General features: G+C 33.9%; 1 protein-coding gene across 2 annotated transcripts in view; it reads left to right on the top strand.

The window, feature by feature from the left end:
• The window catches only part of SGCZ (sarcoglycan zeta), a 397,649-nt gene extending 386,979 nt beyond the window's left edge, over window positions 1-10,670 (top strand). For both annotated transcript variants that reach the window (XM_079307199.1, XM_079307200.1), the window contains one exon: window positions 6,527-10,670. In XM_079307199.1, coding sequence (XP_079163325.1) covers window positions 6,527-6,742 — 216 coding nt within the window. In that variant the 3' untranslated portion in view covers window positions 6,743-10,670. The remainder of the gene's footprint in view (window positions 1-6,526) is intronic.
• Window positions 10,671-13,307: the final 2,637 nt, after the last annotated feature.

Below are 13,307 nucleotides of genomic sequence, written 5' to 3'. Positions count from 1 at the left end.
CTGTGAAGAAAGAGATTAGTGAAAATGAAGGGAATTTTTTTCTGTATTTTTTAATTACAGGTTAAAAAAATTCTATTAGGATGTTTTGACAGATATTTAAATAAATATTATTTTAAAAAAAATTCATTTTTTAACCAGTTATTCATGTGTAATTTAATTTATAGGGGAATAAAACAGTGTTCTATACCAGTTTAGAATCAAAAATACAAAACTACAAAAGTAAAGTGATTTAACTGACAACACCCAAATTTAAAATGCTTATTCATGGCCAAATTTTGAAGATCCACACCATAAGGAATTTTATTAGAAAGGTAAAAGTGACAACGAATAATTTATTAGATAATTATTTTTTTTAAAAATTAGTATCATCTTTTAATCTAAAAATTATTTGACTGACAATAAAGGTTTTCTACTCTAAATTAAGCACAACTATTCCAAGTACATTTCATTTTTGCTGGATTGTGTGCATAAACCACAAAGAAGTCACATCTGTCCAAGACTGAATGAATTTGCAAAGAATGAAAATTATTTCCATAACAGAAAGAATAAATAGACCAGAAAGTATTTTTCTTCAGTAGGCATCCATATGGTGTATTGGGGTTATAACTCAGAAGTACCAATATATAAATAATATTAAAAACCTTACCCTCAAACACCTCTTTGGTACTGATGAGTCAAAACATAAATTCTTCCATTCAAGAATGAACTGTACACTTCACTAATGTGCAGTGTTGTTTTTAATGCATAGAATGTTATTTTTCAAATCCCTTTCAGTTGTCAGTGCTGCCAGGGTGGCTCTGCTCAGGCGTAGCAGGTATAATCTCTAGAAAGAGAACATTCACCACACCAGGCCACCCTCAGGCCTGAAGGTCTCAATTGTCTTGTGGTCAGCTGGTCCTAGTATTATAGAGAATACATTTTTAATACACAGTTTGTACTAGATATTTTGGTCTTCTCTGAATATTTGGTATATTCAGTTTCATCTCAGTCTTCACATTCATTTCAATGGTCAACTGTTCCTCAAAACTATTAATGATTATGATCAGTGTGGTTCCAGATATTGTGCTGCCATCTGCTTAAATTTTCCAGTACATATGCTATCAAGTTAATATTTTAATTTTTCATTATGACTTTTTGTTACTTTTCTGAGAACTATCATTTAGATTTAATGAAAGCCACAGATAAGTGTTAGAATAAATGGTCCATGTGAACTAAAGTACTTAAATTTATCCTATAGTTCATCTTAACCTTGAATATAGAAACACATAAACATATGAAAATTATATAGTTAGATCTAATGACCTAATCTGTATAATACTGTTTGTAGGATGCTTCTGATAGCCTATGCAGAATAGCAAAAAGACTAAGAAAAAAACTTGCATTTCTATATTTCACAGTAATTAAATATTTAAAGGAATCCAAAAAGTTTATTTATTGAGACAGCACTGCAGTATCTTCTCATACTGGTTGATTAAAACCCATCTATCAGATTTCCTTCTTTTCTTTCACATTTCATCCAGTTTCCTGCCATTTCTTATCTGCATTAAACCTGAAATATGCCTTTGCAGCCCTATAGAATTGCCAGTTTAATCAAAGAGTATAAGGATACAGAAAATTCTTCATTGTCTGTAACTCCTAAGTTTTTAATTTGACCATATGAATTTAAACTGTCATTTACTGTCTTGACTAAGACCCATTGGAGAATTTTATGCAAGACAGGTTCATAACTCTGTATTAAAAGGCTTGTATGAGTATTTGACTTTTTATCTCATGCTGCATATTTTCCACTGAGTATTTGCTCCTTCAATTTAGTTCTTTGTATTGCAGAGAATCCATATTTTCTGGATTTCCTTCCTCTTCCTTTCTCTCTCAATGTTCAGATTAACAATACAGTCTGATGACCAGGTGAATGGCAGATCTTTGTAGGAAAAATTGTGTATAAAAAGAGTACCATTTTTCCATTCCTATCACATACACTACAGGCTGATTCAGTTTGATACTTTAATTAGTCAGAAATCAGATCTGCTTTTAAATATTATAGAACTAATGTATTCTTCTCTGTACTAATATGCACATGATAAAGCAGTGATCTGGGATTTCTAAACCTTAAGTATTTAGAGAGAATGATGCCACTCAGCACTCTGCTGTCCATGAAATAACATTTCTCTGAGTAGCTGCTGCCTTCTCATCTTGCAATCTGTCATTCAATCTCCTGCAATGTTTCAAAAATGGATGAAGGCTTTGGTTGTATTTCTGCCTATTTATCTGCTGAGGAGTGAGACTCTCAGAAAGAGTATGACTGGCCTTGATGCATGTGAGGTGTTAAATGGCTTATCTCATACCTCTCACAGCAAAACAGATTAGAGAAAGACCATGTGTTTCCATTAACTACTGCCATCTAGCAGCAGTGTTTCCTAGAAACACCATATTGTTTAATTTTTTACCTTGCCACTTCTTTCTTTCTCTTTAGATACCTGATAACACCAGACATAAAACAGTAAGTATTTTAAGCATTGCTGGTGTTGAAGGAGTTTTCAGCCATGAATTTCAGTTTTTAGCAAATCAGAGGACAGGAAAGGTAGATCCTCAAATATGTGCTATGTTCTCTGAAATTCCTAATTAATTGGGCTACTCTGATGGTATATTTGTATTCCTGCTTAACTAATAGGTAGCAATTATTGTTGCATCTCTAAATTTCATTTCATTTATAACCTTGACAACATATGCACAGGGTAGATTTTAATACTGCCTTTAAATCATCTTTATTAATCCTCTTCATCTCAGGCTTCACCAGGGTGTAGCTATAGGGATGTGATTAAATTGGGCTCACAGCAGCAGATATCACCCTCTCAAGAAGCCAGTTCAATTTTTCTCAGACACCATACCCTGGTATACACATGGCTGACCAGATGTTCTGGGGTGCATGCTGGGACAGGGCTTGATAGCTACCACCCAGAATTATGGTACCAGATAAAAGTGGATTGTCGTGTTCACATTACAGTGTGAAGTTTTTAAGTACCAGGGGAAAAGCCTGCACAGCTATGCTTATAAAGATAATTTCATTTAATGAGCAAAATCACTGAACTACATTGTACTGTAATGCACAGCAGAGTAGGGTGCTCTGAGTTAAAGTCTTGGAGCAGTGCACTACAGAACACCTGCAATGACAGATTGTAAATAGATTTACCTGATGTAAACAAACAGAAAAATTATTGAGCTCACAGTAAATAATATAATAAAATTCAAGAGATTTAACTCCAGCCAGATCTCTGACACATAGGCCATGTGATTTTTTTGAGTTAATTCTTGTTTGAATCAAAACATGTCTTTTAGAATCCATATAATTTTGTTTTACAGATTTCTCATGATCTTTCCCCATCATTACTGCAGCTAAGCTGTTAAAATGTCCAGTCACACAATCTTCCAAAATTATAAAGAGCTCATCTTGTATTTTGTTGGATTGCCTTTCATATATGTCTTCTATACTGAAGTGCTTTTTATTATTGCATATATGATATTCTAATATCTCCAGCTTCCATAGAAATAGTCTTTTTCTTATCTTCTTTGGTATTCCAAGTATATCAAGGTGTGCTGTTTTTTGGCAGAGATAGTGTTTATTTTCTTCACAATGGCTGGTATAGAGCTGTGGTTTGGATTTGTGCTGAACACAAGGTGGATAATACAGAGATGTTTTTGTTATTGCTGAGCAGGGCTTACACAGACCCAAGGACTTTTCTGCTTCTTATAATGCCATGCTGGGGAGGAGGCTGGGGCTGCATGGGAAGCTGAGAGGTGACACAGTCAGGGCAGGTGACCTCAACTGACCAAAGGGACATTCCATACTCTATGACATCGGGCTCACTATGTAAAACTCCTTGGGGGAAAAAGGAATAAGGGGGAGGGCACTTGAAGTGCTGGTGTTTGTCTTCCTAGGTCACCATTATATGTGATGGAGCCCTGCTCTCCTGGAGGTGGCTGAGCACCTGCCTGCCCATGGGAAACAGTGAATTCGTTCCTTTGCTTTGCTTGTCTGCATAACTTTCACTGTTAAACTGCCTTTATCTCAACCCATGAGCTTCCCCAGCTTCTACCCTTCCAGTCCTCTCCCTGATCTTTCTGGTGGCGGATTGAGTGAGTGGCTGTGTGGCACATGCCTGCTGGCTGGGGTTAAACCATGACACAAGGCTTACTGAAAATCAGTATTAAAAGTCCAAAAGGCCACTCAGATCTTTCTTTTTATCTCTATTTGTTAAAAGTTATCAAGAACTGCTGATTAAAAGTCTATGACATTACTGGCTCCAGTTTAATATCCTGTTGAGTTACTGTTTAAATTGAAAGTATTTTATCACAGTCATGTTCTGACGTCAATTTTTTATCATTCTCCAAGTACAGAACTATGCTGAGCATTATTTAGTACAAAAGGTACATTTATACTTTTACAGACTTGGCATTGTTAAATGTTACTGGATTTTTACACAATTATTATTGGTAATTGTAGGGTTACTATTTTCATAATGGAACTGTAACCATTTGTTTTTTCTTGATATGAGAAGTAAAAGAACATTTCTAATTAGTTGTCACTCCATTCATTATTGTGTCCTTGGTTTCTTTCCCACATTTTACCAGTTCCTAGTTTCCAGTTTGTTATTAAACTTTTTTTCCCCATCTGTTATTTTGTTTTCTTCCTATGTTTGCCACAGTTACTTTCACATTTACTCCTATCTGAGATGAATATTTCAACATGTGCAATCTTTTTTATTTTTCAGTTTAATTCCAGCAGAAAATTATCAAATTTTTCCTAACACCATCCACATTTCTTACATAAGAAACTATTTCTGCAGGGCTTATGACTAGTAATTTTCTCAGGTCTGTAATACAGGAGTTTCCAAGCAACATTGTGTGTATGTGTATCTAGATACATAATTCCTTTGTTATATAAGTTACAGAACAAAGACAATAATTTGCTGCATTTTGGTTTTGTGATCACTTCCTGCATCAGAATGTGAATTAAGGCAAGCATTGTGACATGCAAATGTCACCTTTGCCTCTGAGATTGTCCCTTTCTGTCTCTTTTAGTGAGTATTTCCTCCCTTGGCAGTATATTACTGTGGGAGCTGGAGAACTTTCAGTGATGGGGAGTTGTAGTATTTGGGCCTACTGTCAGACTGTATTACCTTCAGTATTTCCTGTAATTTGCAATGCTTCTGTTGTGTATGGAAACATGAATATGCATCAGTCCCTCTGTGGAGTTTTATACAGACACTTTATTTTTTTCCCAGCCTGCTATTCCTGACTTCTCTGCAGCAGGAGCTCAGTAGTGCTTCTGCACTGCTTTGTTGCTGCCATGTAACTCTTAATTTATCATAAAATAATACTTGTCTCCTGTAGGAAAAAAAAAAAAAAAAAAAAAAAAAAAAAAAAAAAAAAAATACTTTCCATATTTCTTCAGGTTCTTTCCATGTACTGTGAACATTGTAATATAATGATGTCAAGCTGGCTTTGCTGATTTTAGATGCCATATAAAAAACACTAGCAAGTAGTTAAGCAACCGGCTTTTTCCTAAGCTTCATAGTGTTACCTCCAGAGCTTAAAGCCATCTTGATTTGTTACCTGTCTTCTAGAAGTTCTTAGTCTGCTCCTGAGGTAATGACTGATCTTACTTTAGTTCTTATTTACTCTTTCCATAAATAAAAAATAAATTCTGAGCAGCTGGATACTCATTTGTTTGTGCCAGTAGAAGACATGTAGTTTTCTGCAAATGTAAGTGAAGTATTGGAGAACTCAGCAGAGATTCATGAATGTTACTGGCATCTACAGTTTCATACTGACTCATGTTCTCATGTTATTTCCAGTGGCAGATTTAAAAAAGAAAAAAAACCACACAATATTTTTAAATCATATTCAATGTTTAAAAACAAATGGGAATATCTTGATGACCTTCTTAATAAGACTTTAACCTGAAATCTTTCCTCCTCTTAATTTAGGTCAAAGAAGTCCTTTATTTTGTAACCTCATTTAATTATGCTGTGGAAGTAGCTATTGTTAAGCCCTTACAATTTAGCACACTTCAGCACATACTTTGAATTGCTTACAGGAGCACACTAGGGAACATGCTTTAATATCACTTCACACTTATTAAAATACAAACTCTGCCAGAGCAAATATATGCTGCTGCTATGAATGAATGAATGTTAATCATAAAATGTACAAGTGAAAATTCAACCTATTAAAAAATATTGTCAAAATGTTTTTGTATAATGTTTGTACCTGAATAAACATGCTGGTGAAGTAATTGCATATATTGTCATAATGACTATTAATGCAGAAATGACTACACAGAGATGAAAAACAATAAATACCAATAGCTTTTTTACTTCTAAAAATTAGTTCCTAATATATCTTTATAATGCTTCTGATAAATATTTTTAAATTTTTTAATGTATTTCTAAAAAATCAGGGCTGCCTCAAAACACTGTCTCACTGCTAAAAGAAAATTATGTGCTTCTTTTTTTCTACCCTCTTTTAGATATTTTTAGACGCAGACACAATCCGCCTGGGGAATCTCCCAATGGGGTCCTTTTCATCCTCCTCCTCCTTCTCCTCCTCCTCCTCACCCAGCTCTTCAGCTCCTCGCCAGACTATCTATGAGCTCTGCGCCTGTCCCAATGGCAAACTTTACCTGTCCCCAGCAGGAGCAGGCTCCACATGTCAGTCCAGTAGCAACATCTGCTTGTGGAGCTAGAAGGACTCCGTTTTATCCTCACACCACAATAGCCTTTTGTTACCATCCCTCTGCTTCACGGCTCAGTTCGGATTCCCTCGCGGCAAGCTCGGCGCATCAAACGCCTGCAGAGAAACTTCTTCCACTGAAAGCAGCAGCACAGAGCTGCCTTCTCTGGTGGCTTGTGCTGCCACTCAACACTGAGATGGGAGAGACATCCAGAACTCAATGTATTCTTCATCAGGAAACCTAGAACATAGAATCACCTTTTTTTCCAAAAGGGACAACAACACAGGTGCCTTTGCTACTTGAAGTGAAGCACATAGTTTTAGATTTTTCCAGGACATGGATATGAACTGCACATGCATATATATCTAGAGAGAGAGAGAGAGTACATGATTTTACTCACAATCTAATGGTGAGATGAATTGGTTCCCCCTGTATGATAAATAACTTTACTGTCTGAAAGCACAATTTTCCATTCATCTTTTTTGGATGTAAACTTTTATCCCTGAATTTTAAAATTTTAAAGCATTGTGTGATGCTTGCTTTACTAAACAAATTCAGTAAATGGTTTTTTTAATACAAAAAGAGACAGAATTCCTCCCTGAGTTTGGTTTCTTTAAAAATGTGTTGTTACTCTTTGTCTACTAAGTCTAGGGTTTTGTACGCTAGGTAAAATTTGGAAGTGCTCAGCAATATTACTTTAAAAGTTAAAAGACATGCTCCTGTTTGTCAGATCTGAATGACCTTATATCATGTTTTTGTGGCCATTGCATGTGAAGCAATTGCTTTAAGTAGAACATACAGTTTCTGGAAAAGAAGAACAGGGTAAAGAAGGAAATTCTGATGATGTGTTTGTTGATCAGTGTATTGCACTTCACAAGGTTCTCATAATTGGCAAATACAAAACCAAGAGAGAAATCTTCAAAGGTGTATCTTGCCCATTTTCTGACTATGTCTTACTGCTGCCACTTGAACACAGTACAAACATTGGTAGTAATGTAAGGTGTGACACTGAGAAGCAGTGCACTAGCAACTTGTATGACATTCACATTTATTATTCTCTTTTGTTTACCACCTGCTGCTGAGGTTTCAAAGTAATAGTAGTATATATAAAACCACATATTAAATGACATTCAGTATTAAAAACTGCATCAATATTACATTACCAGGTCTGTGTTTAAATCATGCAGCCACATTTACACTCAGATCTCGTTACTGACTTTCTTTTTTGACAAGTTTCATGTGGGATTTCTTTCTTGTGTCAATGTTCATACTTATTTGGCTTGGTTGGTAATTGAAATCTTATAATAAATGCTTTGGTATGCTGCGGGTAAATTTGTCACAGCATGGATTAACAAGAGTATCTTGAAACTTGCAGAACCCAGGAAAGTAAAACAGTATAAAAATGTTTTCTGTTGTGGAAGATGGCTTGATTGTGTGAGGTAAGTGTGCTTTTTAATTCTATTCTTTAAATTGCATCACCTAGCTTGTATTTTCAGAGGCTTCTGAATTTATGATCACCAATGAAATGAGGGGTTTTGAAAAGTAATTCTAAAACTGGGGGAGATGGTGCAAGGTAGGTATTTACATACACTTTTTAAAAATATATTTTTAGAGAAAAAAAATGAAAATGAGCAAATCAGTACATTGATTGCCTTGGCATCTTATTGCTATCTAATAAGGTTGACTTTGTTTTCACATAGGAGGAAGTGAAATTCACTCCTATGCAAAAGACCTGCACAAGACATGTCAATGCCTTGGCTGGTGCTTGCCTTACCATTGGCCTTCTTCAGAGGTGTGAATTTTACCCCATAGCAAGAATTTGCTGGGTTTAACAGTTAAAGGAAGATTTTGAATTGATTATTTTATGTCTTCAAAAGAAGGCTGTTAACAGCTGACTTGAGTTTATTTGAGATTTTTTTCTTTGAAAGAAAACATAGTATAAAATACTGCAAGAAAATTTATTAGGACATGAGGACTTTTAAGATAGCAAGAGGGACAAAAAGTGTTATAGATGATAAATAATGTTAAAGAAGGTGGCAACAAAACATGAGAAGGTATAGTTATACAATACACTCTTATAACTGTAGGGGTATAGATGTATTTTTCTTATGCACACAAGTAATAGAATGGTAGAGTGACAATCATGAATATCACAAGGAAAAATATAAAGGTATGTATGAGGACACATCTATGTGTATTAATTATCTGTGCACACCTACATATACCTGTTGCTTGAAAGATTAACAAATATAGTGACTAATCTATTTGGTGAATTAAAATGTGGCTTCCTACAAATTGCATACAAGTAGCAAAAAAGCTAAGGAGCTTTTTTTCTCCTCAAAAAAACCTGCAGGGTGACTTGCAGATACTTTGTCATGAATTTTCCACTGAAAAAAATCTTATTTGTTTGTTCTTCACCTTCTGAGATTATTTATCTGTTATTCGTTTAAAAAAGGTCTCTGTTCACTGGATGGAAGGACTCAATAAATTTCACACCAACTTGGTTGGGAATGGGCATGTAGGAAAAGAATACTTTTTTACCAGATTAATTTTAACAGCCAGACTGAAATAATTTGCCACTTTATATGAAGAGAACTCAGAGGATATATGTGGATAGTACATTGGACTCCTTAAAACAAGCCAGAAAATTCACATAGCTCTGCACTGTCAGGATATTCATTATTGGAGTCCCATCAATATGAAGTAGAGTATATTTAAGTGTTTCAACAATCTATGGAATAGAAAAACAAGTTCTTATTCTGTCTTAATATTCTGGTGAATTTCATAGTATTGATATTTTACTTTAAATCCATTGAAAACGGTAAGAAGGGAAGAAAACAATTTTTATTTAAAAAAGTATTTCTAGCCCACATGATTTCAGGGAGTATTGAAAAGTGATTTCAATGCATTAACCATACTAAAAATTAAGATTCCATCCTTATGACAACAATGAAATATCTGCAAAGACCTTATTGGCTACGTGTATTTAATATATATGATAGATTTATCTCCTGTAAAAAATATTTGTGTCATATTATAGAATACTGTCTCTTTCTTGTTTAAAAAAAGAAAACAAAAGAAGAGAAAAATAAAAGCATCAGCCAACCTCTCTGAGCACTGTTAGCTGTATGGTTTGTATTGCAGTTCATTCATTGGTTAAATGTTAAGACCAAAGACAGAACTTCTATTATATCCAACACTATGACACTGCTGTTTCTACTAATTCTGTTGGAATGAAGAGATGAAAAGTTGTAATTACAACATGAACTGTAACATAGTTTAGATTTGTGCAGCATTTTGAGCTGTAGATTTTCACTTTTTTCCAAGGATTAAATTTTTTGTCAGTGTCTTGCAATTACATTACTATTCATGCATATGGGGGTCTTTTGGTGTTCCTAAGAAAACATGCCAAGACCTTGCTTCTTTGAAGTGAAGTTTGCTTGCAAAATTGTCTTGACTGGGTGAAAATTCCATTTCAACCAATTTAGATGCAGAGGGTTATTAAGTCTGGAAGATACAGCCATAGATATCTAGAAGGATGTTTAAGGTATTTGGTTGCTAACACAATGTATCATGTAGGAGGTTTTTGTTTTATTTGTTTGTTTTGCTTTGGTTTTAGATTCCAAAAAAATTCTAAATAAAAAACGAATTAAAAACCCACAAACTTTAGACTATGGAATTGTTGTCAGCTGATTCACTGTAATGCACATGAAAGTTGGATGAAAATCTGAGTGTTATACTGTTTCAAACACTACTCAGTAAAGGTCTGCTAATCATTTTTGTTTTGTAACCTTCATGTTAATGGTTTTCTTGTGTATAGAAATATATATAAAAAGATGGGAACTATTTTCTTACACAAACTATGCAATATGTTTGTAGAACTGCAATATTACCAAAATTACAAAAGCTGTGCTTTTGTACCCTCTTGCTCTATGTAAAAAAAAAAAAAAAAAAAAAAAAAAAAAAAAAGAACAATCTTTTTTTTATTTAATGGACTGTCTGTCTTAAAATTGTGGATAGCATTATTCAAAAGCAGTACACTGAAACTTTGAAGATTTTTATTTTATTTACCTTGGAAATATTTTTTTTTTTCCCATGAAAATAATAGCAAGGTTTTGGAAGTTGGAAATTGCTTTTTCTTGGAAAGCTAGAAATTTTCAGCATGTAATTAACACTGTTAGTTTGAAATGTCACTTGTACTTCTTTCATTTGGTCTTAGCATTTCCATCTGGTGCTACCATATAACCATAAATAAATGTGATACATTAAACAGGAAATATATCAGAATTAATTTCAAGAATACTCAAACAAGAGTCCTGCTAAGGGTGAAAAGAACACATAGAATTGCTTATGAGAAACTTATAGATTTTCTGCTTATTTTTTAGGGTTTTTTTTTTTTTGTTAGTTTGCATTTCCTTACTTCTGTCAACATTAACAGCATGGTGATATCTTCAATTTGCTTTTCAATTGTTTTGTCCTCACACAGAGAGTATAGTGCAATTTTATTTCAAACATTTTTTGAAAACAACAGACACTGAATTTAAATGCAGTACTTATGTTAAAAAAATCCAATTTTAAAGAAATATAGGCTTTATTTCCACAGCAGCAATAGTAAAGTTTAAATTACAGTGCTGGTATATTATCTACCATAAATCATCCTACACTACTCAAATTTCTTTGTATCTTTTCATAATAAACTTAAACTGCATATTCATGTTTAAACTGCACTTGTTTACAAGCCACTTGAGAATTACACAGTCCTGTAAAAGGTTTTGCAGTGATGTCACCAATGCAAACAAATGCTCTCTCTGCTTGCCCTGGGCAATGTCAGTGCTGGTAACAGCACAGCCATGTACAGAGCTTGGACAAAAAACAAGGTGAGCATTTAGTGGGTTTGTGTACACTGAGCTTGATGCCATCCATTGACTTCACCAATATCCAGAGAGCAGCTTGCTTCACAATGCCTAAAAAAATCAGCAATTTCTGAACAAGAGCAACAGCTGTATAAAATTGTAGTAATATAGGACAATATATCAGTAATATAGGCTGATAAGTCCCAAGTGGCTAAAACATGGTAGCTGATACAGCAAGAAAAAATATTCTTAGCAATTTTGTTCAGGGTTGGACTAGTCCAATCTGGAAAAACTACTGACAGTAAAAGATAAATAGAAGATAAATTGTGTTGATGCAACACAGTCCACACTGAAACTAGAATTTAACACAAGCTCTCTATTTAAACTATAGGTATGTCTCCTCTGAAACGTTGAACTGAGCTTCAGATTGCATTGTTTGAACTTGAAAGTATTTTTTTTTTTAAGCAATACATTTCTTACAGAGGTCAGGACATGAATAGTTTCAGAAGAGCTGAGGTAAAATCTTATACTATATATCAAGCCTTATTAGAGTCCATTAACAACAACAACAACAACAACAACAACAACAACAACAACAAAAAGAAAAAAAAGAAAAGAAAAAACTAGCCTACCTAACTAAGAAAAAAAATTTGAAATTTGAAAATTTTGCTCATTTTTTGGGAAAACTTTAGGTGGATATCACCTTTTTAAGGAGTATCCAGCTCTAGAAGTGTCTTCAATTCTGATATGTTTAAATAGTGACAGCAATGTATATTAAAAAATTTGTCCTTGGAGCTAACCATCTTCCCTTAATGCATGACTTGATCTGAGAAGTAAAAGTGGCTTTTAGTCACATGTATGCCTCCTTGTTTGAGACACCCATGAGGGAGAAGTTCAGCTTTCAACATCATCTAGAGAATAATGCTAAGTAGGATTTAAGCATTAGAGATGCATTACTGAAGGCAAGGTGATTTGTTTTCTGTGCTTTATGATATTTTGAGAGCTTGCATATTTTGCCACTGAGAGATCTGCATTCTAGCAGATATTTCAGAACTTTTCTGAAAAAAATACATAATTGTTTTATTTCTAGGTAATGTTTAGACAGTTTTCTTGTCCCAAACACTGCAACAGTTAGTAAGTCAAATTCTCCTTCTTAACTCCCACCTACTCTTAACTCTTCAGCTGAGTTTCAATTGTCCCCTTAAGCATCCTCCTTTCTTCACAAATAACAAAAGAATAGGCATTAAAAGAATTTTGCTGTCTCTTTATCAGGATGCTTCCTGTGTGACTTACTTAAACTGTGTCAAAAGGAAGGTTATTTGCTTTGTGACAGCAGAGGTTATATAAGAAGGAAAGCGCACACAGGTAAATTTAATTTTTAGTCTGTCTAACTAAAATGAAACTTTCTAGTGTGAAAGATGTTGGACTATAGACTCCTTAATAACTTTTAATTTCTTAAGAGTTTTGTCATTCAATAAATGTAATTAAAATGCCATAAAATAAAAACACAAACTATCCTATCCTGTTACATTCTTTTTAAATAGAAAAGAAAATCACCAAACTCATTATTTGTTCCTCTCTACTAATGGGATTATTTACTTTTACAAATCTGAAAGGAAAAAAAACAGAGTTAAAATGTTAAATAGTATAAAGATAACATTTTTATACCCTAGTAATAACATTATATTGTTCCTCTTAGTTTATGACTGACATTCTCATTCATC

Source organism: Erithacus rubecula, assembly GCF_903797595.1.
Source record: "Erithacus rubecula genome assembly, chromosome: 5".
NCBI classification, from domain to species: Eukaryota; Metazoa; Chordata; class Aves; order Passeriformes; family Muscicapidae; genus Erithacus; species Erithacus rubecula.
This window is presented reverse-complemented; position numbering and strand designations above follow the sequence as displayed.